General features: G+C 52.5%; 16 protein-coding genes and 1 non-coding gene across 17 annotated transcripts; 8 read left to right on the forward strand and 9 right to left on the reverse strand.

Moving 5' to 3' along the window:
* Positions 1-408: 408 nt before the first annotated feature.
* Positions 409-1128, forward strand: K489DRAFT_316821 (uncharacterized protein; the record flags this gene model as incomplete). The annotated part of the gene is made up of 1 exon (XM_033601191.1): positions 409-1128. One exon carries the CDS (start codon positions 409-411, stop codon positions 1126-1128), a length of 720 nt encoding a protein of 239 aa, XP_033461498.1.
* Positions 1129-1266: 138 nt separating this feature from the next.
* On the reverse strand, positions 1267-2085 carry K489DRAFT_307125 (ureidoglycolate hydrolase; the record flags this gene model as incomplete). Its single annotated transcript, XM_033600580.1, has 1 exon — positions 1267-2085. A coding segment is annotated over one exon (819 nt), but the record flags the coding sequence as incomplete, so codon positions are not given.
* A 357-nt stretch (positions 2086-2442) lies between these two features.
* Positions 2443-3361, forward strand: K489DRAFT_316384 (siroheme synthase middle domains-like protein; the record flags this gene model as incomplete). Its single annotated transcript, XM_033601157.1, has 3 exons — positions 2443-2544; positions 2624-3111; positions 3193-3361. 3 exons carry the CDS (start codon positions 2443-2445, stop codon positions 3359-3361), a joined length of 759 nt encoding a protein of 252 aa, XP_033461500.1.
* Positions 3362-3488: 127 nt separating this feature from the next.
* K489DRAFT_408839 (uncharacterized protein) lies at positions 3489-3791 on the reverse strand (the record flags this gene model as incomplete). Its single annotated transcript, XM_033607526.1, has 1 exon — positions 3489-3791. One exon carries the CDS (start codon positions 3789-3791, stop codon positions 3489-3491), a length of 303 nt encoding a protein of 100 aa, XP_033461501.1.
* A 416-nt stretch (positions 3792-4207) lies between these two features.
* On the forward strand, positions 4208-5494 carry K489DRAFT_378884 (3,4-dihydroxy-2-butanone 4-phosphate synthase). Its single transcript, XM_033604512.1, has 2 exons — positions 4208-4478; positions 4556-5494. The coding sequence occupies exons 1-2, from the start codon at positions 4418-4420 to the stop codon at positions 5167-5169; spliced, it is 675 nt and encodes a 224-aa protein (XP_033461502.1). The 5' UTR covers positions 4208-4417; the 3' UTR covers positions 5170-5494.
* An 80-nt stretch (positions 5495-5574) lies between these two features.
* Positions 5575-5847, reverse strand: K489DRAFT_316218 (uncharacterized protein; the record flags this gene model as incomplete). The annotated part of the gene is made up of 2 exons (XM_033601145.1): positions 5575-5718; positions 5785-5847. The coding sequence occupies 2 exons, from the start codon at positions 5845-5847 to the stop codon at positions 5575-5577; spliced, it is 207 nt and encodes a 68-aa protein (XP_033461503.1).
* A 259-nt stretch (positions 5848-6106) lies between these two features.
* On the forward strand, positions 6107-6201 carry K489DRAFT_t20. Its single transcript has one exon. It is a non-coding gene; the product is annotated as a tRNA-Leu (tRNA).
* Positions 6202-6240: 39 nt separating this feature from the next.
* K489DRAFT_183128 (uncharacterized protein) lies at positions 6241-6574 on the forward strand. The gene has a single exon (XM_033599472.1). It carries the CDS (start codon positions 6286-6288, stop codon positions 6514-6516), a length of 231 nt encoding a protein of 76 aa, XP_033461504.1. The 5' UTR covers positions 6241-6285; the 3' UTR covers positions 6517-6574.
* On the reverse strand, positions 6262-7415 carry K489DRAFT_378887 (uncharacterized protein). Its single transcript, XM_033604513.1, has one exon. The coding sequence runs from the start codon at positions 7254-7256 to the stop codon at positions 6633-6635; it is 624 nt and encodes a 207-aa protein (XP_033461505.1). The 5' UTR covers positions 7257-7415; the 3' UTR covers positions 6262-6632.
* Positions 7416-8028: 613 nt separating this feature from the next.
* On the reverse strand, positions 8029-8577 carry K489DRAFT_408843 (uncharacterized protein; the record flags this gene model as incomplete). Its single annotated transcript, XM_033607527.1, has 2 exons — positions 8029-8383; positions 8450-8577. The coding sequence occupies 2 exons, from the start codon at positions 8575-8577 to the stop codon at positions 8029-8031; spliced, it is 483 nt and encodes a 160-aa protein (XP_033461506.1).
* A 357-nt stretch (positions 8578-8934) lies between these two features.
* On the forward strand, positions 8935-9873 carry K489DRAFT_408844 (glycosyltransferase family 25 protein; the record flags this gene model as incomplete). Its single annotated transcript, XM_033607528.1, has 2 exons — positions 8935-9140; positions 9207-9873. 2 exons carry the CDS (start codon positions 8935-8937, stop codon positions 9871-9873), a joined length of 873 nt encoding a protein of 290 aa, XP_033461507.1.
* A 1006-nt stretch (positions 9874-10879) lies between these two features.
* On the reverse strand, positions 10880-11224 carry K489DRAFT_297687 (ankyrin; the record flags this gene model as incomplete). The annotated part of the gene is made up of 1 exon (XM_033600337.1): positions 10880-11224. A coding segment is annotated over one exon (345 nt), but the record flags the coding sequence as incomplete, so codon positions are not given.
* Positions 11225-11764: 540 nt separating this feature from the next.
* On the reverse strand, positions 11765-14020 carry K489DRAFT_316388 (uncharacterized protein; the record flags this gene model as incomplete). Its single annotated transcript, XM_033601158.1, has 1 exon — positions 11765-14020. A coding segment is annotated over one exon (2256 nt), but the record flags the coding sequence as incomplete, so codon positions are not given.
* Positions 14021-14661: 641 nt separating this feature from the next.
* K489DRAFT_378892 (DUF431-domain-containing protein) lies at positions 14662-15835 on the forward strand. Its single transcript, XM_033604514.1, has 3 exons — positions 14662-15111; positions 15167-15295; positions 15345-15835. Exons 1-3 carry the CDS (start codon positions 14796-14798, stop codon positions 15536-15538), a joined length of 639 nt encoding a protein of 212 aa, XP_033461510.1. The 5' UTR covers positions 14662-14795; the 3' UTR covers positions 15539-15835.
* Positions 15678-17132, reverse strand: K489DRAFT_315838 (DUF1682-domain-containing protein; the record flags this gene model as incomplete). Its single annotated transcript, XM_033601114.1, has 3 exons — positions 15678-16041; positions 16101-16989; positions 17054-17132. 3 exons carry the CDS (start codon positions 17130-17132, stop codon positions 15678-15680), a joined length of 1332 nt encoding a protein of 443 aa, XP_033461511.1.
* A 2417-nt stretch (positions 17133-19549) lies between these two features.
* On the forward strand, positions 19550-21073 carry K489DRAFT_422972 (benzoquinone reductase; the record flags this gene model as incomplete). Its single annotated transcript, XM_033608245.1, has 6 exons — positions 19550-19576; positions 19636-19649; positions 19714-19795; positions 19923-20120; positions 20219-20398; positions 20479-21073. The coding sequence occupies 6 exons, from the start codon at positions 19550-19552 to the stop codon at positions 20590-20592; spliced, it is 615 nt and encodes a 204-aa protein (XP_033461512.1). The 3' UTR covers positions 20593-21073.
* K489DRAFT_393744 (uncharacterized protein) lies at positions 20479-23119 on the reverse strand (the record flags this gene model as incomplete). Its single annotated transcript, XM_033606785.1, has 2 exons — positions 20479-21007; positions 21119-23119. The coding sequence occupies 2 exons, from the start codon at positions 23117-23119 to the stop codon at positions 20945-20947; spliced, it is 2064 nt and encodes a 687-aa protein (XP_033461513.1). The 3' UTR covers positions 20479-20944.
* Positions 23120-24041: the final 922 nt, after the last annotated feature.

A 24041-nucleotide genomic window follows, 5' to 3' on the forward strand; every position in this document is an offset into this window, starting at 1 on the left:
CAAGACGAAATAACAGATCATTATGACCCCTGTGGGATCTTTTAAGGAGAATTCAAGTGTCACTGCATACGCTTCTCGTTGTTGATATTTTTGCAACGTCTTAGCTCCTTGAAAACTGAAGACCGCCTTGATGAGCCTGCGTGGTTGAAATCCGATAACTCATATCCCTTTTTGCAGTACTAACGGACTGCACTTCCAGGATAGACCATTCGAGGATAACGTGATGTGCTTGAGAGGTTCCCTTCCAGCGTCGCAAGCGATGTCAACCAGTACATGATACGTCGTGACGGACCGAGGCGAGGTAGCACAAAGCGCGCAAGCTATGACTTGCAATGGCGCTCACTGGTTGGAGGGATGTTTCAGCAAGGGAATCAGGCCTGATCCACTTTCTTCTCCTGATGAAGCAACATGGATTTTATTCTCGGCTTGGGCATCGCCTTGCCAATAGCGTCCAGCGTCGGTGTTTCCGTCACCACAGGCGTCGCGCAAGGCGTCAACGAGCAAAAGAAGCAAAACGCTGATGCCTCCAATCAAACGCGTATGCTCAAATTCCATCTCGATGTCGTCGTCGGCGACAAGGCGAAATCCAAACGCGGTGCACATCTAAACGACTTCGTGGTGACTCTCCATGACGATAAGTTGTGGCTGGAGGCCAAAGATCTCACCACAGGCCTGCCACTTGATAGTCGTCATCATCCCTTCACTGGTTTCTACATCGCGTATCCAGATGATGCTCGCGTACACACGCGGGGACTGGTCTCGACCATCAGCGTTGACCCGCCGATGCTCAATTGGATCTATGTGGACAAGCACAGTGGAGAAGTCCGCTATGCGAATCGATCAGGCAGCATTGAGCACCATGTAGGCGATTTTGATTGGACAACGGATAGCAACGAGGATAGCCGAGTCACTCTGGACGGCTGGGAAGGCTTCTTAGCTGTAGAGGAATCAGAAGAGCAATGGTCATTGTACTTTGACTGGGACGATGACGGGTTGCGCGGAAAGCGGCGCGGGCGAATGGTAGTTGAGGTCCAGCTCCAGCGCAGGGTGATCACAAGTCAAGAAGTCAACAAGTGGGGTTTGAAGGAGGAAGGCAATATCGGGTTCAGAGCCACGAGGGAGGTTTGAAATTCACTCGTCTTTGCATCTCTTGCTGTATGCTGTACCACCAGGCTGTAGCAATACAAGACGAGTGCATCCGCTCACGTGCCATAAAAACTGTATACCAGAAAATCATTACAACTTCGCCCGCGGAGAACTCGAGGAACCAACGTTCACTACAAGGCCACTTCCGCCGTCATTCGCGCCAATGAGGATCTCCTGACAGTCCTCCAGTGGCACATCATTCGCATGCTGAACCACCACAAAGTCAATCATCCGGCGACCGAGCACGATCATTGGCGCATGCCATGTACCCGGTCCATATGTGACGGCTTGGTCACCACGTAGGACAAAGGCTTGAAGACGGTCGAGATCAGGGCCGCCAGGGCCTTTGGGCGTGATGCTACGTCCGTGGCGGTCGAGCGGCTGGGGCGTGGTCGTGGGCGTGTAGTCATTTGTGAAGAGATTTGGTCTACCGCGCCGGAGTCGCTCGAGAAGACCTCTCCGACGCCTCGGCTGTGGAACAGGATACACCGGCGATGCCTTTGCTGGCTCATCGCGTGTGGAAGTGGGCAGAGTTGGAGCGACTACCACCAAGTAACGGGTGTCGACGTCATCAGGACTCACTCCGATCGGGATGAAAGTCTGCGAAGTGAAAGGGTGACGCTCAAGAATTTTGATTGGTAGAACATCGGCGCCTTCTTTGTGTATCAACTCTCGTGGCTCACAAACAAACATGTTCATGACAGCTCGTGCCGGGAATTTCGATGGCGCCAGATTATAGTGATTGCTCAGGCGAGACACATCGAGCCATTTGGTCGCAGTACCTTGATTGGCGCTCGTGCTTTGATATTTGGCGTCATCCAATTCGTGAAGCGCTGGATTGTGGACGATCTCTCCAAACTCAGCAAAATCACTGTCACGCGTGGGTTTGCCAGGGATTGCGATCACGCGGCTTGCTGTGAGTTTCTGCTGCGGCGACATGATTGATTTACGATAGTAAAGTTCTCGGGAAGAACGATGATTGTGTCTCGTCGGTCTTGTGAGGAAACAGGTGGAATGAATTCATTCGCCTTTCCAACAGACAGACTTGGGGACGTGTCGCGGAGGGTGCGCCGACCAAGCCGGCGGTCGGCCCTAAAGTTACGCCTGTAGTTGTGCCCTGTACCTAGGTAGTGCGTTGAGGTCTGGACCATCACGGGCGAGCGGCCGCCGGAGCGGGCGGAGATGCCCCACCATAGAATGTTCCTCGCGCTACCTTCCGCGTGATGACATAGGGTCTTGTCGATCTTCAATCGAGATAAGGCTTTCTTCCATTGTAAATTTACCTTTCCTTCCATAATGGCGTCAACGAGTGAGTTTCCTGCCATTGAGGGCGGAGGGTCTCTGATCCTCGCCTGGCAAGTCCGTGGCAAGAAGGTACTGGTCATTGGTGGTGGAGAAGTGAGTATCTTCAGATCGATTAAACATGCGAGAGTTCTCGCCTGCAGCATCACCCGGCTGATATTCATGAACGTTTTAGGTGGCCGCCGGGCGCATACTCAATCTGCTAAATGCAGATGCGCGTGTCACTCTTGTCAGTCCTCGCGAAGGCCTGAATCCCGAGGTGGCATATCGGGTGGCCCAAGGCCAGGTCATCTATCACGACAAAGTCTTCGAGCCAACCGATCTCGATGATCCGGATATCACCATGGTGTTAACAGCCATCGACGATCCTGTCGCCTCGAGTCAGATATGGAAATTATGCAAACAGAAGCGAATTGCAGCTAATATCGCCGATGTGCCGCCCGAATGCGATTTCTATTTTGGTAGTGTGCACCGAGATGGGCCGCTCCAGATCATGGTCAGCACCAACGGCAATGGCCCTAAGATGGCCAACATCGTAAGGAGAAGGATTGCGGACACTTTGCCTCCTAATATCGGTGAGGCGATCCAACAAGTTGGAATGCTGCGACGGAAACTGCGCGAGATCGCGCCTGGACCCGAGGAGGGCAGTAAAAGGATGCAGTGGTAAGTTTTCCACATCCAGCATGGGCGAGATTAGAAAGCACGTTATGCGCGTGTGACAATCACTGATGCGGGTCGGCACAGGATGTCCAAGGTTTGTCTCCAGTGGAGTCTTGAAGATCTCTGTGAAATGCAAGAGCGAGATATGGAAGTTTTGGTACAATCCTATGCTTCCAACAAAGTACCAGGTCTGGCGGAGGTTCGCGGCCCCTGGCAATTTGATGGCTCGTTCGGCTGGGCGTGCGTTGTGTAAGAAGATACACATCGGTCCAAAGGTTGAGTGTGCATGCACATCATGCATAGAGAAAGGCTGTGACATCTCGATGAGTGGCGCGCCGGGCACTCAAGCAAACAGCGGTACACAAGCCGCGAGGAGACTATTACCCGGAGCTGACAGGCGGGATGATTGCGACTTCATCCCCAGCTTGAATGACCAAGGCATCAGCGCCTTTGGCTATCTCTTCCATCACATCAACATAGTCCAGATTTACGGTCAGAGCAGAGCTCGCCAGCACATGCTCCTTGATCCCTGGATATTTATCTTCCAGAGTATTGTATAGCTCGACGATGGAAAACGGAGCTGACAAAGTGTCGTACGGCCTCTGGGTGAATGTCGTTGCACCTGCAAAGTACAGGAGCGTGAAATCTCCAGATTGAGTGGTGGGCGACTCGTTGGAAGCCATTTAGACTTCGACAACAGCGCGAGTGTATTTATGAGCTTCTCGTAGATTTACGAGTCGGATAATCCGTATTCAGCAATGTCCGTACTCTCCGCAATCGGCGCTTGCTATCTGACTGTCTCGACGGTCAAACTAGTTCAGATGATATTCCGTGCGGCGATGGTGAGAACAATGTCTGACCAATTTGTCTCAAGTCACAAGAGCGTCGTGGCGCACTTATGGACAACCGAGGAGACAGCTGGACAATGTGCTGGATAGCCTCGTCTGGATCGTTCGAAAAATCGGTGCCGTAGGCGACTACTCGGTTCCCGAGGACTTGAAGAGGGCAGAAAGTAGATGCCAAGGCTCCCGACGCCTCAGATGATAAATGCTGTTAATTATTTTACTTTAAATTATTATGGGCGACGCTCGCTGGTGGGGAGAGCGATTACATATCCTCGGCCAGAGACAGAAGCGTGCACTGGCGGAACCCCGAACGACCCTCTGACGGCAATTGCGTGACAACGAGTCGCGCGAATTCGTCATACAGCCGAACAGAACATACATTACTTTATTGTGTGCGAAGCTTCCTGTCATTGATACATATTCTTGCATTTTTACGCCTCACGAATTTTCAATTCCTTCGAGACATGACAACAGAAAGCGTCGCCGCTGCGTTTGACAGCATCTCCGACGCTGTAGAATCTTTTGGTGGGGTCAACCCATTTCCAATGCGCTCATGCGAAATTTCAAGCCGGACGATGACTGACAGCACGCGCGCAAAACAGCGAAGGGAGAGTTCATTGTCGTCCTCGACGCCGCCAACCGTGAAAATGAAGGCGACCTCATCATCGCTGCCTCCGACCTGACTCCCGCAAAGGCAGCCTTTCTGATTCGTCATTCATCGGGCTATGTCTGCACACCAATCACATCCTCGCTCGCCGCAAGACTCGAACTGCCGCAAATGGTAGCGCACAACACCGATCCCAACCGCACTGCTTACACAATCACGATCGATGCAGAGGATGTTACCACCGGTATCAGCGCACAAGATCGAAGTTTGACATGTCGGACGCTGGCCAATCCTAAGGTGCAGAAGGACGCATTCCGGCGGCCAGGCCACATCGTCCCGTTGCAGGCACGAGATGGAGGCGTGAGGGTTCGTGCAGGTCATACCGAGGCAACCATTGACTTCTGTCGTCTCGCTGGGAAGGAGTTGGTCGGCGTCATCGGAGAGCTGGTAGAGGACGGCGATGAAGTGCTAGGTGCTGGCGAACGAAGTGGCGGATTCGGCATGATGCGCAGAGATGGCTGTCTCGCTTTCGCGCGTCGCTATGGGCTGAAGGTGGTCACCATTGACGATTTAATATCGCACCTTGAAAGCGTCGAGGGGAGCAGTTGAGGACGGAATGGCAGAAATGTCGTCGGTCTGCACGGATTGGATATCGAGGAAGACTCTTGGTGTCCAAAGGCGGCGTACTCTACTCGATGTAGTATCAAAAATCTTCAGCGAAGAAAATAGATGCATTGCTTAGGAACGGCCGCTCACGCCATGGTGATCTCCTACTGCCCAGGTTCTTTCCCTTCCCTACCACATATAGGTACAAACTCTCTCAGGACGCATCCCTATCGCCATGGTCGCGAGACTCAAATTCAATCCTTCCGTTGCCGTATACTCCAGAAACTCTCGGTATCCCATATTGTACATTTTGTTACACTGTTGTCTCCTACCCTGTTTCATTCGGCATCTTTTGTGCATCGTCTCCGCGCTCCTCTCTTCATCCGATCGACCAAATCCCGTGAAGCCTTATGGGAGACTGAACCCATAACTCGCCATACACGTCCGGTACTTGCTCACGAGGTCGCGGCATGCCTCTTGAGGATCGCGCGAGGTTGAGAAGAGCATACATTCGTCGCGGGCGTTCTTTTCATCTTTGCAAACGCAACATGGCTATGATTGTTGATCAGTCAACTGTTCTGTGCAGGCGCAAATGACGCATCATGGTTTTTGGCGGACCTTGACTTTCGCCGCTGCATCACCTTTGGGCTTAAGGTCGCTTGCCGCATTGTTTGGCTGCATCACTGTTATCGCAAGTTAGCGAAGATTAGCCACATCGATGCGCGGGAACGCATACTGCTTGAGATTGACTGTGTTGCGGACATCTTGGAAATTGCTATGCGCGAGGGTGATTCGAAATGTAGAATACCGAATAAAAGTTGCGATCGGAAATAGATGAGGCGATGATGCAAGCACTCGGGTTTGATTGGTAATGCGTGATGGTGCAGCAAAACAAGTTATATATATTACCAAGACAAGTTACAAACTGACCTTTACCTCTGGCGACGTGTCCGAGTGGTTATGGAGCTGCGTTTAGGCCTCCTAAGCAGAATCCGCAGTGGCTTTGCCTCATGAGTTCGAACCTCATCGTCGTCATTATCTTTTGTAATTTTTTTGGATACCCCTACAAATATACAAACGACTTGGAGTCTATAGCCTTCAAGCTGCGGAATCAATCAGATGCTGATCTTGACTGATAATTTATCAATACATCTTTTTGCCGCGGGCGCGTGGAGCCTGGGAAATGTGCTCTCCTGGGAAGTGATAACATATCTAGTGCCCATTTCTATTATACACGTACATTGTAATGGTCCCGGTTCAACTAAATTATCCGAGTCAGACCTTCGCGCTATTGCCCATCGATCAACTACTATTTGCCGGGCTCGTCCGCTGCTCGACGGGCACAACTGATCCTCTAATATTGTACAGAGGCGCGTATCTCGAATGAAGAAACCCAGGTCGGTCGCTGCGATCCGCGGCGACTTTGTCAGCGGGCATGCGTACAGGTGCCTGAAGTTGTGACAATGCTACTTCGTGAAATCTGTGAGGCTGAGTCCAAAGCCCTTCGGTCGAGCTGCTTCGGTTCGATTTCGATCTGCCAAAAGCGCCCGTAGGCTTGATTTCTTGTCGCGGGATCGTTTCTTCGCTGGAGTGCTTGCGGGCTTGTCCAGGGTGTCGCTGACGGGGATAGCAGCAGCTTCGAGGCCTTTGACCGACCTCGACGTTGATCTTTTCACTTCTGGTGCGAGTTTGGGATTATTCGCAACAGACACGTTCAGCGAAATGTCCTTGCGTCGTGTCTGTTGGCCACGGACTGGAGCTGGCATCGCAGATTTGCATTTCAAGCATTCGAGGATTGTTCCCGTGGGGACACTTCTACCAGCGAGGCGGTCTTGTCGTGTGCGATGCAAATCGGACGCGTTCTTCTTTCTTGACGAAGGGACTTGACATCGTAATTTGCTTCGTATGAAATGGCCACATGTTGGGCAGAGTCCATGCCGAATCATCGGTAAAGCATTCGCATCTACTGCTTCTGCTCGCGAAGACCATTGCGTACGTAGATGAGCAGCGATTACTGGCGCTGAGGCCAGGAGAAGATCCGACGCATTATCTAGATGTTGCAGTTGTCGAGCCAAGATCGCTTCATCCATCGTGGTGGAACCTAAAGTTCTTCCCGTGTTTTTCTCAACAAGAAGAAATTGCGTGACAGTGCTGTCCCGCCAGTCGCGTATGCTTGCCACACATCATTCGACGCAAAACACTGCCGTATTCGATGATGAAAGCCTTGGACTTGAAGATGTGTATTCGTTGTGATTCGACTGATGGAAATATAACTTCCAAGGTTTGTCTGCATCAATAAAAACAAGAACAATGAGAAGCGCTTTACCCCAACCCTAGGCCCTACTCCCAAACGTCTTCACTTCCAACTCGACGATAGTGATTCGCTCATTTTCAAGATAAAAATACATTAGTGATACAAAATTGTGCTAGTGATGATCGGAAAGGGCAATCACAATGTTAAGAATGGTTGCGACCATCACCTCAAGTGAGTGGGTCTGGCGTTGTGAATGTCCACCTATCACTTCGGAGCTTTCACCACGGAATGGCGATTTTGTAGCCTTGTGCCGCATTTCGGTTCCATGATGCCTTATCTGCAAGTCGCTCTGCATGGCTACTCGTATAGGTCGGTTGCTATCCTGAAATCCAAGACTGGAGTACGGCAAGAGCGTCTCCAGACCAACGCTGCTCACGACGCGAACGCCTCGCCACCTTCCCTGAACCTTAACGCGGATCGAGTCTCAAGGATTTACTTCTGTCCAGGACTATCGAGTAGGATCTCAATGATTGAGTGCAGCTTTCGAACCAGATCGATTGGGGTGTGTGCGACGATAGGTGGCCATTGGTAGCCATTGGCAGGGCCGCTCATTCGTGTCCACGGCCATTGCTACGGCGTGCACTCTTCTTGCTGCTTTGATACTGCTTCAGTTTTTTACGACTGGCCGCTTCGGCTTTCTGTAGTCGCTCGACACGTTGCGATTGTTCGGGAGTAGTCTCGCCGGGCACAGTGTCGCGACCGGCTTGAACGATGACTTCGAAGAGTTTGCGAAAGCAAGAGTCGACATTATCGCCCTGTTTGCGTGAATCATCGGCTTGGATGACTAGATCATTTGATTTGGCTGCATAATATCGACTTGAAAGGATAGAAGGATGGAGCAATTTGGGAAGCCGTTGCAGCAGCGATGCAGTTGGGACGCGGATCGTCGCTTTAGACGATACCCTGCACAAGTACACCATCAACATTCAGAATCAAGATCAGCGTCATGTTTTCAACGAAAGCACTTACTTGTTGACATTCTGCCCTCCTGGCCCGGAAGATCTACTGAAACTGATATCGCAAATATCTCTAGGAATAGTCTCAGCATCCAACTTCGCTAGCCAGGCGCGCGCTGCCTTGAGTTCGGCTTCATCCATATCAGAGCCTCGTTGATCTGCAAAACATCGTCGTGCACAACTAGCGATCAAGTTGAATTGATATGAGCGTGCATTGCGCACACAAATGCCTCGCCATCTTTGAAGCATCATCGAATTATCAGGAGCACGTTCTCGCTCTCGGGCATGTTGATCACTGTTGGCTTTCGCGATGTCCAGAATACCCAATGAGTCTGTGGGAGCCTGAGGCTTGAATGTTGATGACCCTGGGAAATGTCCGAGGTCACCATTGAACATTAACATTGACATCATCCCCTGTTTGTAAGATCGTCGCAACTCAATAATTTACCGTGACAAACACCCGCGAATGCGGGATATATTGTTATAAAGTACACTCCGATGAATCGCTACGGCCCTACAGAGTCGTCGGCCGTCAAGTTTGCGCGAGCAGCGCCTCTGCTCGTTGCGAGCTTCCTCTATATCATTTATCATTTATGGACGAGGCAGTCGACGCTGTTGGCTGACCCGCTCGACTTCGCATCTCATCATGCAAGTTTGAATCGCACATTAGGCTTCGGCGGAATACTCGTAGCTGTAGTACCTTCGTATGTTATGCTGTCCTGGCACGTCTCCCGCCTCTCGCCTTTCGGACGCTAACAACAATCACCCAGGACTACTGCAGAGCACTTCCATCATCAACTTCATACATTGTCTCTGACTTCTCACCGGACAAACATTGATCTCAAGACTTTCGAAGGCGGTGGTGATAAAAAATTCACCAAGGTGTGGCGAGGCCATATGAATATGCTGCGCTACATGCTAGATCAGAAGCTCGAAACAGCATTAATCCTCGAGGGCACCGTCGACTGGGATCTTCGCGTGAAGGACCAATTGCAACGCTTATCCGAGGCGTTGCCTGATGCGACACACGATCGACCTTATGGAACGGGTTGGATGGCTCTCTGGCTGAGCCGATGCGGGCCTGAATCTAGCGGCCTCGGGCAGCCACTCAGTACGTTCGCTGACGCCAGCGTCCTGAGCACGAACAGCGAAGATGCAAGTCATGACCGAAGTGTGTTCCGTAGCGGAAAGTCCGGCTGCACGGTCGCATATGCCGTCACAGCCGCGGGTGCACAAAAAATCCTCGACGAGATTGGTTTCGAACACGTCAATCTGGCACTTGAAAAGGCGGAGGGTAAGACATACAATCTGCCCGGGCTCGTTGTCCAGCCTCCATTGTTTGAGGAATGGGCTGAAGAGGACAGTGTCCATGCCAAAAGTTCTCCACAAGCTCTGTTGGGCCAAAGCGTGCGCAAGGCGCTCTACAGCCATGGCTGAGACTTTCTGTACGCTCACGAGAAGCAAGAAATTGTGCCTCGAAACCTGTCGGACTACAATCCGCGCCGCTTACCACAGCTACTGAACCGATATTCGCGACGTTGGAAAGTACCCAGGCCATGAGCAAGCATGTCAAGAGAAAATGCACCCATGAGATCGGGGAATGAATTAACCCAAGTTAGTTGTCAGAGCCATTGGGCCCTCAAATTAGGACTCGCTTGCGTCCATAATTCAACACTGCTGTCATCAAGTTTCGGGAGACTAATGCTTGCCATAGTCAAATGCACATTGAAGCTGAAAGCCTCGCCTCCTCATATCTGCCTGCAATATAATGGGCTTTTACCACAACGCCAGGCAGTGTGCAAGATTTACTGGGCAAGTGTTGTGAAAGAACGTGACGGAATTCTGTCTATCATATTCTACCGTCAGAGTGACTGTGATGGGCGATACAAAATACCTTTGGAAAAGCCACACAATCGTTCAAGTATCGGTTCCGTTTTGCTGGTCTCCTAGAAATCTTGATTAATTGACAATGAGGCTTGGTTGCTGGGAATCATCAGCAAGTACTTCGACAACCCGAGCGAATGTGCGAGCGCACCATGCGATATTGGATCAAAAACATATAATAGCCACAGTGATTTGTATCCCTCTCTCTACGACTTTATACTCATGACTAATTCGAGCCTGATAGTCTTGCTCTGGCTCACGGCACAATCTTTCAATTCTTCGGTTCCACGTACATAGCTGTTACAAAAGTATCGGCCTAGATGACATCACTGTGCTTATGAATGCCCCGAAGATGTCTCTTGTAGGTCATTTTGAACGGTGCAAGGTGATTTCTCGCCCCTGACATCTGGCAGACCTATATTGTGATCTGCGCACGACACTGTGTTACCGAAATGATCAGGCATGATCAGTCATGAACATGGCTATGGAGCCGCAAAAGCTCTACCATGTCGTAGCGCCTCTCTAACAAAGCCAATTCGAGCGCCGATTGATCGAGGCATCCTGGCAAGTGCATATCTGCGCCCCACTCAAGCAGCAATTTTACGACCTGTGTGCGATTTCTGCTGACTGCAAGTCGGAGCGCGGTCCCATGGTCGCCATACACCGCGTTGACATCGGCACCATGCTTGAGCAGCAACTCGATAGTCTGCAGAGAAGCATCGACCGAAGCAGCCTGGAGCGCGGACCCGTAAGGGCCCCCTTGCGCATTCACATTAGCGTTGTATCGGAGCAACAGCTGGACGACCTCTGTACGGCTCCATGACGATGCACTCATAAGGGCGGTGACTCCAAGGCCCTCACGCGCATTAGGATCGTAGCCTTGCTCGAGTAGTAGGCAAACGATTTCAACAAACCCTCCAGCTCCCGAGGCGCGATCGAGCACATAATATTCCAAGGGCGACCGTGCATCTTCAGCCGTGCGGATTTTGAGCATCATCTTCACGCCATCAATGGATCCCGCTGTCGCTGCATCAGCCAGTATAACGCGATTGAAACTGTTCAGCATGTTCTTGCTCTTCAGAAAACGAAGGGTCTTTGTGATTCTAGTAGCGTCTTCATACCGCACTGCGTTGCGCCACGACCCAGCAACAGCCAGCTTGCTGAGCGACCAATCCATATGTGATTTGAAGAAATGCGCAGCCAGGCTCTCCGAACCTTCATCTAATGCCCACAGCCAATCTGTATCAATTCTGCAAGACATGTCGTATGCCTCCCATTCCTTGTAATTGTATACATCGAGTTCCTTAACTATCTCATGCGGCTCGTCGAAGCCATCATGTCTTAGCAATTCGCAGGCTGATTTCGCGCTTCCATTAGCGATGGCAGCAGCTAACGGAAAGTTGCTGCGGTTTTTGCTATGCGAATTCAGTTTGATGTTATGCTCTGCAAGGAGGCTGATGAGGTTGGCGCAATTTAGTTGAGCAAGGACATATGACAGATTAGTGTCTTCTGTATACACATTGAGATCATGCTGTTGCAGCCAATTCGCTTTTGTGAGCCAGTTTTTGATGTCAAATCTTGCGATGAAACTCCACTGTGGGACTTCTGTGGCGGCTTGATCGCTATGATAGAATATGTTATGGGTGGCATAATCCAGAAACGGGAAGTTTTCCCTGAGTCGCATACATTCTTCTCGCTGAAGTGCTGGATGCCACTTCGTATTTTCCCGAGCAGGGTGGTCAGCGAGCTTCATCACGCGCAAACACGAGCCAACCTGAGTCTGTATGCCACGCATACAGCACTGCTTCAGTCTTTCATGGGCCTGACAAGCTGAAGTATTGTGATCAGGGTCCACATATTTCAGACCATCAGCCTTCAATAAGAAATCTCGTACTGACTCATGTATGAATTGTACACGGCGGTCCTTACCCTTGCTGAGCTCTGCCAGACCCTTCGAAGAATTGCGTAGAAAGTTATGCATGAAGTCATCGAGAACTGTGTCATCCCATTCCAGCGAATGCTGGCCGCTCTCCGCCATCATGGCAAAGTAGAATTCCTCGAGGGATAAAGGCCGCTTGGCGTACAGAATCCACGTCAGGCAAAACATAAATTCGTCGATGTTCTCCCGATCGCGCTGCACAATATCTTTGAAAAGCGTCTCAAGGTCGGGGGGTAGCTCGTGTAGTCGGGCTTCAACAGCATGAAGGCGGCCTTTCAAGTATTCCATTTTCAAGATTTCAACGACCAATACAATCCATAGAAACACACCGTTCGCCTTCGCTAGGATGTTGTTCTGAATCTGGGTTGGTATGCTTGTGGGTTTCCCTTGCGGACCCAAGAAGAATCGCTGACTTTTGACGTACTCGCTAAGATCCTGATGATGCTCATCGATACTATCTAGTTCAAGTTGAAGCCCGGTGGGAATGTTGAGAGTTGGATAGTAGCGAGAGGCGAAGCATATGTACACTTGAACACCGATCTCCGTAGCTTCCTCGCATAGACCACGAAAGTAGTCGATGGTGTCTTGCATGTCCTCTGAATTGCACTCATCCAGTGCATCGATGAAGCAGAGCAATCGCCGATCTTCGAGCTTTCTAATGGTGGCAGACAGAAGTGTGCGAAGTCGTCCGAGCATAGTGCGCGATCCACTGTTGGAACCGAATTGATCAAGCACAATTTGTAAGTCCTCGTCCGATCGCAGCAATTGAGTGAGCAGCGATCGATACATACCCTCTAGTGACTTCTCAAGCTCTTCTCCGCGAGCGTAGAAATAGAAGGAGATGCAAATATCACGAGGACCTTTGGTTTCTAAGGTATCAGCTTCAAGATGCTTCATCAGAACGGATTTACCAGCGCCCGGATGCCCTTTGATCCAGAGGAAACCGAAGTGCTGCTTCGTAGCTTCCATATCTCTCCATTTTAGAACTTTGGGATTTTCCAAGATCCAATTACAGGTTTTTCTGTGGGCTTTTGCTATGTCAATCTTTCGGGAATCCATCCTGTCGAATTGAAGGATTTTCAGCTTCTTTCTGCGAGCCTCTGACTGGTCTTGCCGCAAGATTTCGGCAGACTTCTGTTCTGACCAAGTCGACGCCAAATCGAGACCCGCATTACCGAAGGTCTTCCTGATCTCTTCGTTCAAACGTTGTTTGGCTTTCGCACGAGACTCGCCATATCGCGGCATTATCTCGACGCCACATAGGCCCATGATGGCATATGCTTCATCTTCCGGAACGGTTGTCTCACGCCCTGTCGCCCAACGCAACCGGGTGGCAATAGGGATGTCCTTGGGAGACGTGCCCATCAAGGCATCCACGCGTATTCCTGTGATCTTGTGTATCTCTTGTGATAGACTCGATCGGTCACCAAGGTAGAGATTATAAGCAAAGAACTCGACGCGTGCGGGAGCAAGTAATTCTTGCAATGTCCATCCGCGCTTGAACCAGCGACAATTAAGGAAGTTGCCTTCCCACCCGGGCGTTCCATTGAGGTTGCGTTTGCTGGTTGGAAAATCTGTGAGATAAACATAGCATACTGTAGACTCCTCGTACCATCGATACATAGACAAGATAGAAGCCGATAATTCAGAGTGATTTCTCTTGTCGATGCAGCAATTGTCAACCCAAAAATGCTTGATGCCTTCCTTTTTCGCCTGCTCCGCAATGAATGTGATTTTGGCGAACGATTCTTTCTTGTTCATGGCACATCCATCTATGATGTCTTGGTAGAGCACCTCGGCACCCTCTGTTGTTATCCATGTATGCGACAGTATCGCATACGGCGGCGGTTTTTCATGGAAGATCCGCGTGAAGACAAAATCTCCATTTTCGCCTTGCTTCAATAATCGCATTCTGTGTGAAAGTGATTCGACAGAAGCTCACAGCGACGTTCGCGTGCAGTCCACCATGTGCATGTCTGAGCACTGTCTCGTAAGCAAATACCGTGAGAAGTGACTTGTTCGCCTGGTCGAAACGGGATGGTCTAGTACACAGCGCTGGGGTACAGCTGCACATGCGATGCTGATCTCACATGATCACGGGCAGCTAATTGGCCTTCATGCAACGCAAGTCAGATTAATGGGTAGCGGAGACAGAGACGGCGATTCAATGCTTGACGGCCCATCATCCTCGCAAACTGCGCTGGATCAGATCAGTGCTGCCAATCAAATCATATTTTACGCTTCGCAGCCGTCTCGGCCGGAATGATTCTTCCTGGTCTCGGATGTCATGTTCGGCGATCCAGGTGATGATCGTGAGGCTGGAATTTGATGGTCCGAAGCTCGCACCGCTCGCGGATTTCGACGTCAGAATTTCCGACCGAAATAATTTTGTCGTGCCGCGCATTTACATACTACTGCTGTGAGCTGGAGTGGGAAACACGTTCTCCAACCACTCTTCGCATCTTAAAGTTCACGTTTTGACTGTAACACACATTGTGAAGAGTAGCCTTCGGGGAACAACTTTGCTTAACCAAAAATGCATTCCTTCATCGTCGAGCACCTCGATCCTGAGCTGGAAGATTGGCAAGGACTCGAGTACAATTGTATTCACAAAGAATGCGATGCCGCAGGTTCGAAGTTCCTTCTTTCCGGACTCACAGCGACATTTGAAGATGCCGCAAAAGATATCCTGAAAGTTCCCGCATCAAGTAAAACCAGCCAGAGCGTGGAGAATCTCTATCCTACACAGGAGCAGAGGCAACGAGTATGCCTGCTCGATCCTCGGGGCGAGAAAGATCTCAGTCCCGAAGACGGAGAGCAATTCGATGCGTTCCTCTTTGGTGGCATTCTGGGTACGTTCTTGGCAATCACGACTCAAGATGTACGAGGCGCTCAAGGTTATCACAGGAGATGATCCACCACGAGATCGCACCGGTGATCTACGCAAGATGGGCTTCCCCGGACGAAGACTGGGTCCGGAGCAATTGACCACCGACACAGCAGTCCGCGTGACGAGGATCGTCGTGCAACAAAAAGGTAGGGACTACTCAACGCAAGACCCATTACTGTCCTAACCTTCACTCAGTCAAGCTCAATGACATCGAGTATGTCGATCGTCCCGATATCGAGATCCCCTCGAAAAACAAGAAAGGTCCGTCGGAGAGCGTCAGCATGCCATTCAAATATGTGAAGGGCGAGGATGGCAAGCCGATCATGCCTGAGGGCATGTTTGAATTGTTGGCGAGCGATGCTGACAAGGGCATCATGGATTTGCTTTGAGGTTCTCAAACCATTACTAGCCGTCACACGAATAATGAGACGATGTAGCGAAGAAGCTATTCGTCGCATTGGAACTCCTGAAAAGCGATATATTGGCACAATATCTGTGACAGCTCGTCTTTCTATCCCAAAACAGAGATCAACCACGCATGGTCTGCTTCTTCGTAGCACGCTTTTGAGCCTTCTCCTTCTCCTTTTCCAAGAATTTCTTCTGCTCGTCCGCACTCATCTTGCTCAACTTGCGATCGCGCTCCTCTTTCTTCAGCTTGTCACCTGCCAATCTTCGTTCCTCGGCCTTCTCGTCCTCTTCGATCTTGCGCAGCTTCTTGATCTCGTCCTCGCGGGTCATTTTGATCTTGCGAAGGGCCTCGGGGCGGAAGTGAGCTGAAGTGACGAGGAAATCGGGGAGGCGGAGGAATTGCGAGAAGAGGGCGGCGCTGGCAGCGGAGTTGGACAGGCGCATGGAGATGTAGACGCGCTTCTTGGGCGTGGTGTCCTCGATCCTGGCGAACAATGTCAGCAATCGTTGCATGTAACGTCAGACCAATAATGTTTGCCTCACTTCTTGGGTGCGTCGACCGGCTGGTCGGACACGATCAGCGCCTCGAGGTCCTCACCCGCGTCGTTGACAGCCTTGATCAACTCAGGCGTCAACAATGCCTCGGTGATCTGCGCGCTCTCGGACATGATCGTGGCCCAGATGGGAAGGCTCGGGTGGTCCTTGGTCGAAGTGAGGCTGATGTCGTAGCGATCTTCACGAAGTGACTTCATTCTGTCCTTGTGCACAATCGCCCACACGAAACCATCGTATGTGCTGTCCTTGTTACCGGGACCCAAGTTCTGGGAGGGTACGAGAGCTTTCTCCTTGCCGTCGAAGCAGTAGGCTGTCGCCTCAAAACGTTCCGAAGGAGGAGTACCCATGTCGAAGAGGAAAGTCAAAATGTATTCCACGAGCAACAAGAACGGGTTGTAACGCTTGTAGAGCGTGACCTTCGCATCGAGCCACGCAACATTCTGTCGACCCGTAGCGTATGTCACGTATTCATTCTTGCTCTTATCCTTCAACAACGATGCTGGAACGCTGCGACTCTGCGCGATAGTCTTGCCCAAATCCTTTTGACCAATTGACCCGGCGTATCCCACAGCAGCATACTCAGACTCCAGCAGAGGGAAGTAAGTCAATGCCCATTCCTTGGCGCGCTTCTTGTTTAATCCTGCGCCCCAAAGGTTGACGAAAATCACAAGCAGGATGAGCGGAACGATGACAAGTTCCTGGTAGAAGTCGGCGATGGTCACGCGCTCCCAAACGCGGTACCATGCGGTGTAAGGACGTCCTTGGAGTCCCTCAAAAGTCAAACTCTTCGGCCTTGATGTGCTCGCAGCAGCGAAGGATGTCGTCGCAGCATGGCTGGGAGCCGCGGGCGAAGCAGCAGTCGCGAAGTCCGCGAAGTCTGTCGAATGACGTTTAGCACGTGTGCACAGCTTCGACGGCGCGCACCGCGCATTCTATCATACCTGCGTCCTGAACCGCGGCAGCGACGGACTGTTTGGCGCCGCCGAGGATGCCTTGGATGTTCTTGAAGAGATCCGCCATTGTGCTGGCACAGCGTGTCGATGAGATGATGGAGTTGTGCAACAGTCGCAATTCTGGCGGGCGTGGAATTAATTACCGTGTCACTCCAATGGCAGACTTCGGAGGGCTGGAAAAGCTTCACGCCCAGCTCGTTCCACTCCAGGTCTGCAGGTTGATGTTCAACACATACAACCCATGAACACCCACTTCGCGTACCAACCTCGGAAATATTCAATTATCGTTTACGAAATTGCACAGGTCCTGATGGGCACATTGGTCGGTAGCAATCCAGTCCTGTGATATGCCCGAGACGAAGAAGCGTCGATTACCCAGACACTTTCAATGGTTGTCGACTTCGCTTCGTAAATTCGCGTCGCGGTGCCCAGAAATCCACAGGCGACAAAGACGATGAAATCGGGACGCAGATGTTCCTACTCACTCGACCCCATTCACCCATGATGATAGGAGACTTGCATGCCAATTGCCACCATCAAAACGCGTCATGAAATGTCACATTTGGATACGCTTCGCTCGAGCACGATGATCAGGTGTTCGTCCAACGATGATCCTAGAGGATCCCGGAACTGCATGGTTCATTGTAGATCGCGGAACCACCATTTAACGTAACAATGCGACAAGTTCCTCCCATAACCGTGCCGACATGTGAAATGCTGGTCTTTCTTACCTTTCACGATCACGAGCCAATAGATCGAGCATCATGGCTGATTCATCTGTGTGTCGACATATCATCTGACATTCTAGTCGTGGCCCCCAGTCCTCGAAGTCGCTCCACGTATCTCGGAATCTCGTCCGCTCATCATTGACATCATTCCGGTTACCCGCCAATCCAATCCAGCATGGCGCCAGAAACGGATAAGAAGATCAAGAGGGTCAAGCAGACAAGAATGCATATAGTCACGAGAGAAATGGTGGTGTTCGAAGCCTGTCTTCGCCAAACAAGCATGCGCACGGTAAGCTTGCAGGAACATCAGAGGGGCGAGAAGAGTTCAGCAGGCCAAGGCCCATTAGCAATCACCGACTGGATCCCGGCCGGAAAATGGAAAGTGCTGACGATCCACTGGCTCCTGTTGGAAAAACAACTAGCATCGTTACCCAGAAGAGTTGGCTTGCTAAGCTGAGGAAGGACGCCGCGAAAGTATAGATGAGTGCTGCATTATTCCAGCAAGGAGAAGGCGATGGCAATACGGCAGCGGTACTCGAAAAACCTCGGCGTGCATGATTACGTTGAGCAAACATTAACTTTTATATCGGCCGTGCGAGGCCACGACACTCGGGTGATGCACTCGAGCTCACACTTCGTTCGGCAATCCAAAGGGGTATCTCAACACCAGCTTGTGTATTCTGATACTTCAGAGCAAGAAAGAGCCGTTGCCGTGGTGCACACATTCTATGATCAATTGGTCCCTTTCGTCGTCGAACCGAACCACATCAACGAAAGAGATTCCCATCCAAACGGCTTTTGGAGCATATACAGCTCTCGAGCTCCACCACAACGCATTCATGGAGTCTCATTGCGACGATGACTGAGACGATGACTTGGTTGGGCACTACTGCCAGAGTATGTCCCCGATCATTACAGGCTCCTGACAGACGCGTTATGACGGGACCTGTGCAGAAGCTTGCATGCAACCTAACAGCTCCACCAGGCAGTGTCAGCACTGTATTTCGAGGTGTGCATTGCACGTTCCACCGACCACTACAGCAAGTCTTGTTGTGGTAGAACCTTGGAAGGCGACAAATGCCCATGAACGCCCCGATAGTGCCAGGTACAATTTTCCCAAGATGATAGCTAATTTACCTAGGTAGGTACCGTCCGGGTTGATATCTTGCGTCATGCTGCTTGTCACTGATCAAATGATGGCAAAGCCCAAATTTGGTTGGAAATGAGCAATAATGGACGTTAAATGAGCGCCCGATAGTCCGCTTTTGGACAGAGCGCGGGGCAGTGGTGGGGGGAGGATCTCCAATGCCGTCAACGTCACCAGATGCATGTGATTCGCAATCGAAACAAACACCGCATTGAGCAAGCGCAGGTGTGGATATGCTCCAAATGTCCCAATGTGAACTGAATGACCATTAATACACCCAACGCGTACCTGAAGCTGAACTGCTTAGGTATCCACCTCATAGCCATTTAGGTCAAGTCCCTTGGGAAATACGCATACACGGGACAAAGCAGGGTCAAGCAGTTTCCAAGATTAGAAATGAGCTCGTGGTTGTTTGATTACTAGTCGGTTCTGCTATGGGCCCGGGTGGTTGGGGACGACATGGCCCACTTCACTCGCATCAGAGGTTGTACAGGGACTCGGGTTGGATACGAAAATACATATAAGACCGGTCTGCTCCTGCCATTGAATTGATTCCTCTCTCATCAACCTCCTCAACTCCATCAATCCTCTTACAACTACTACTTCATCATGGCTCCTCGAATTGCTATTGTCTACGTAAGTAGGGAGTATTCTCTCTACCTTGGACGACCAGCTAACGTATATTCGTCCGATAGTACAGCCTTTACGGGTATGTTCACGACGACGTTTCACCTGCAACTCGAAAGGATCGCGTTCCGCTAACACCAAGACAGCCACATCGCCAAGCTGGCCGAGGCTGAGGCTGAGGGCATCAAGGCTGCTGGCGGCACCGTCGACCTGTTCCAGATCCCAGAGGTTCGTACCATCGATGAACAATCCCTCCCTCACGCGATGCTCCGTCGACTGCGATCGATTGCATCAACTATGATCTGCAAATCGTTTCATCTCCGTGACTGATCGTATGACTAACTATGCTCCTCAGACTCTTCCTCAGGAGGTCCTGACCAAGATGCACGCTCCTCCCAAGGACTCCAACATCCAGACCCTCACCGACCCATCCAAGCTCGAGGAGTACGATGCCTTCCTCTTCGGCATCCCGACCCGTTACGGAAACTTCCCCGCCCAATGGAAGGCCTTCTGGGACTCCACCGGCAAGCAATGGTCGACTGGTGGTTTCTGGGTTCGTACCTCATTCCCGCTCTTTTCTTTCTGAAGAAGATTGCTTTCTCGTACATCCCTCCGACACATTGAGCTGACTTCCCTTCTTTCTCGTTCCAGGGTAAATACGCCGGTCTCTTCGTCTCCACCGCTGGCCTCGGCGGTGGACAGGAGAGCACCGCCATCGCCGCCATGAGCACCTTCGCCCACCACGGTTTCCTCTATGTGCCGTTGGGCTACAAGACCGTTTTCGGCCAGCTCACCAACATCTCCGAGGTGCACGGTGGCAGCCCATGGGGTGTAAGTCGACGATTCAGCCTCCCAGCATTCACATATAGAACGGTTCCTCGCTGACACGAACTTTTTTCTCCTTGATATAGGCCGGAACCTTCGCTGGTGGTGACGGCTCCCGCCAGCCTTCGCCTCTCGAGCTCGAGATCGCGCGCGAGCAGGGCAAGGCTTTCTACGGCCACGTCTCGCGCGTCAGCTTCTAGGTTCGGATCTCCAAGGGATCTCTTCTTTGATGATATCTCCAATGATGCGACTAGGGGTATAACTCGGAAGTCCACAGGCGAGAAATGAGATGGAATGAAATGAAATGAAATGAAATGATGCAAATACGAAAACCATGTATTTCCACGTCTCCTAGCGTGCAATTCATAAGCTTCTCTGAGCTGGATGTCGTCTGTGCACGTTTCTTTGCTCGTCTCATCATGAGGGTATCCCTTACATCTATCCCATGCAAATCAATGCCCAAAATCTCCAAGAAAAAGGGAAATAAAATGTGCGCCCTCACATCCACCCACATCCCCAACGATCTTCCCTTCAAACATAGAAAACAAAGGCTCACTGTTCCCACTCCTCTTCGTCCTCCTCATCTTCCTCCCCATCGACATCTTCCTCGAGGATCTCCCCCATGCCCGCCATCGTCACGCTCCCACTAGCCACCGAATCCATCCTGCCGATCGACGGCCTGGCACCACTGCCTCCAGCACCAGCACCAGAATCATCCCCCCAAACCAGCCTCTCGGCCGGGGATTTCTCCGGCAGGCCCCTCAACAGCTCCTTGTTGACCTCGAGGGCGTCCAGCGCGCCGGCGATCCAGGGGGCCTGGCGGGCGCTGACGGCGAGGGTCCAGCGGAACTCGTTCAGGCGGCAGGCGTAGAAGTCGGCCTCCTCCTGCGCCGGGCTCGTCGCCTGCAGCAGCGCGCCGAAGGTCCCGATCAGCGCGAAGTGGAAGGGCGCGGCGAAGAACCAGAAGGCCCGCAGGTGCGCCGGCCGCAGCCGGTTGACGAAGTCCAGCGCGGAGATCAGCCGGGTCTTGGCCGCGCTGCGGCAGATGAAGAGCATGTAGGCCGGGGTCGTGGTGGTGGTGGTGGTGGTGGTGCTGGTGGAGAGGGCTTGCACGATGCGCCGGTGGATGCTGATCTCCGTGGCGAAGTAGGCGAGGTGGAGGTGGCCTTGCTGGGAGAAGGCGGGCGAGGTTTCGCCGCCGGTGAGGGTGGTGTTGTGGTCCATTTTGCATTCGGCCGGGAGCTTGGCGAACCAGTCCTTCAGCTTGATCTGCACGGGTTTGGCGCGGTTGAGGACCAGCTGGCTGGCGGAGGCGCCGGCTCGGGCGTCTTCGGCTTTGGCCCTGGCGCTGTAGAAGGTCTCGCAGACCTCGGCCATGATGCCGGTGAGCCCGATCAGTTGCATGAAGCAGGTGCGGCCGTGGTCGAGTTGGTTGTACTCGGGCGCCTCGTCCTCGCGGGGCGTGAGTAAGGGGTCGCCGGTCTCTTCGGCTTCGAAGTCGTCGGTGGTCAGGGCGGCGACGTTCCAGTCCGCGGCGTTGATGTGGGAGGGTCGGCCGTGCATGACGGCGCTCCACTTGTCTTGCATGTAGAGGGCCCAGGCCAGCCGTTTCCGGAGATTTCGCTCCCAGGGTGGGATCGACCAACTCGAGCAGTCCAGGTGGAGGCCAAGGTCCTGGCCGAGCGCGACGAGCTGCACGCTCAGGGTCCAGGTATTTGATTTGGCTCGTTGTAACAACAGCAGTCCCGCTTGGATCGCAGAGAGCTTCGGCCGTTGGATCGCGGTGGTCAATGTGGTGATGGCCAGATACTCGAGTCGTGGGACGTCTGGTTTGGGTTGATTTGATACGGCTGGCTCTTGATCCCACCAGCCTAGCGCGAGGAGATAGATGGCGGCGAGTAGGGCAGGACCGATTCTCTCCTCGCCCGATCGATGTCGTTGGAGGAAGGCCTGCTTTCGAACGATGGGATAGCTCGGATGTACAATACGGAAGAAGATCTCGACGAGCGCAGGTCCATGCGGCCCGACGGTCTCCTCGACCTCTGCCAGAGCACGAACTTCATCGTCAGGAACGCGCACATCGGAGTCGGCGGCGGTGAGGAAGTAGTCTCCTTCCGTGACCGAGCGTAGCGTGCCCATCGACGTCCGGAATTCGTGGCGGTCGTCCGCCGCCGTCAGACCAATCAGTGAGGCGTCGAGCGCGGTGGTGGGGCCGAGGTAGCGGCTGTGATGGTGTGGACGTAGACCGAGACTGTCAACGACTATAGAATCTGCCCTGGGGCGAGGCGAGGGGTGCATCAGGGTCGGTGCCGGAGATCTGAGGGTGGCTTCGGCAGTCTTCGTTGCCGGCTCGGGCGTGGCGGTCGGCGGTCGGCTACTGACGCGAGAGCTTCGCTTCGGCGGGGCTTCGGATCGGGAACACCCCTCGGCCTTGCGTTTGCGCGGTTGGGCGCTCTCGACGAACGTACAGGGTTGCTTATGGAATTCACACAGCACGCAGCAGCGCGACTCCTGCAGGACACATTTACTTTTGCGTCGGCGGCAGCCGTCACAGGGTCTCTCACGGCGGGCACGGCTGAAGGTCGTCGTCGGGTGCGAGTGCAGTTGCTTGAGGGCGGGAGAGGTCTGTTGGCCTTCGAGACCCAGAGGAGGATGGGTCCAGGCGGCGAGGACCCGGGGAAGAGGTCGAGGCGCCAATGGCGGAGGGATCGCTACGGCAGCGGCCATGACGGCAGTGATCGATTTGGCAGCGTCACGGAAGAGATAGGGCGGACCCCGAAGTCAATCTATGTGCCCTCTCTCTCTCTCAATGGGTCGTTTGTGTCGTCGATGAGGTGAGGTACTGGTAACCCCAGGTTATGTTACCCAATAAGGTAATCACTTGTGCTGCTGGCGGGCCAATCGGCGAATGGCGTGTACTACCGCTATCGTCGAGGTTATCTCTCAGATGGGGTCCGATATCTGTGAGCGGCGGCGGCGGCGGGCGGCGGGAGTGATGGGCAGAATGAAGCTTATCAGCGCGAATCGTTCGGAGTAGAGACCTGGGTTCCGTCACCACGCAGGATGCTCGCGCCTGCACGGCCTCGGCGGCCAATGTGAACGATGTCACTCGCGAGACAGCCCTCTCACGCGGCGGCGTCGGACAGGCCAGAGATCAAGACGAGGTAGCGATGGGTCTTTGGGGTCATTGGAGGGAATGATAGCAGGGGTGGGTTCGCGTAGACGATGGGGTAGGTTTGAAGTGGGAACTTCAAAAGATGGACAGAGGGAAATATAAAAGAAGTCCCTCAGACTCGGACGAGTCGTTGAGGAGTAAGTAACTGTACCGCGAGGGAAATGTCAAATACCAACGAGATGGCAGCCGGCTGGGATGTCCAGCGTGTGCGACAGGAATGAGGGATATGTTGGTATTCCCATTACACATCGAACGCCAGAGGGTACCGCAGGGGCGGAGTGCGTATGCCGCCGCCTGGGAGTATCGAAGGCGGCCACGCTATGACATTTCTGCAATGCCCAGAGGACATGGGGCTGCAGACAAGAGGGAGAGAGAGAGAGCGATGACAGAGTTCTCGGCTCTCTCTCAGGACGAGCCCGGGAGAAATCGCGAAAAGGCTTTACGGGGACCATATGGGCCAGATCTGCCTGACGA

Source organism: Dissoconium aciculare, assembly GCF_010015565.1.
Source record: "Dissoconium aciculare CBS 342.82 unplaced genomic scaffold K489scaffold_4, whole genome shotgun sequence".
Taxonomy (NCBI): domain Eukaryota; kingdom Fungi; phylum Ascomycota; class Dothideomycetes; order Mycosphaerellales; family Dissoconiaceae; genus Dissoconium; species Dissoconium aciculare.

What these genes read in the sequence shown, in the direction of transcription:
- K489DRAFT_378892 (XM_033604514.1), top strand. Translation starts at nt 14,796, where the DNA reads ATGCATTCCTTCATCGTCGAGCACCTCGATCCTGAGCTGGAAGATTGG. An exon ending in CCTCTTTGGTGGCATTCTGG is followed by an intron (nt 15,112 to 15,166) that starts GTACGTTCTTGG and finishes AGGTTATCACAG; the next exon opens with GAGATGATCCACCACGAGAT. An exon ending in GATCGTCGTGCAACAAAAAG is followed by an intron (nt 15,296 to 15,344) that starts GTAGGGACTACT and finishes ACCTTCACTCAG; the next exon opens with TCAAGCTCAATGACATCGAG.
- K489DRAFT_378887 (XM_033604513.1), bottom strand. Translation starts at nt 7,256, where the DNA reads ATGGATGAAGCGATCTTGGCTCGACAACTGCAACATCTAGATAATGCG.
- K489DRAFT_378884 (XM_033604512.1), top strand. Translation starts at nt 4,418, where the DNA reads ATGACAACAGAAAGCGTCGCCGCTGCGTTTGACAGCATCTCCGACGCT. An exon ending in CGACGCTGTAGAATCTTTTG is followed by an intron (nt 4,479 to 4,555) that starts GTGGGGTCAACC and finishes CGCGCAAAACAG; the next exon opens with CGAAGGGAGAGTTCATTGTC.
- K489DRAFT_183128 (XM_033599472.1), top strand. Translation starts at nt 6,286, where the DNA reads ATGCTGATCTTGACTGATAATTTATCAATACATCTTTTTGCCGCGGGC.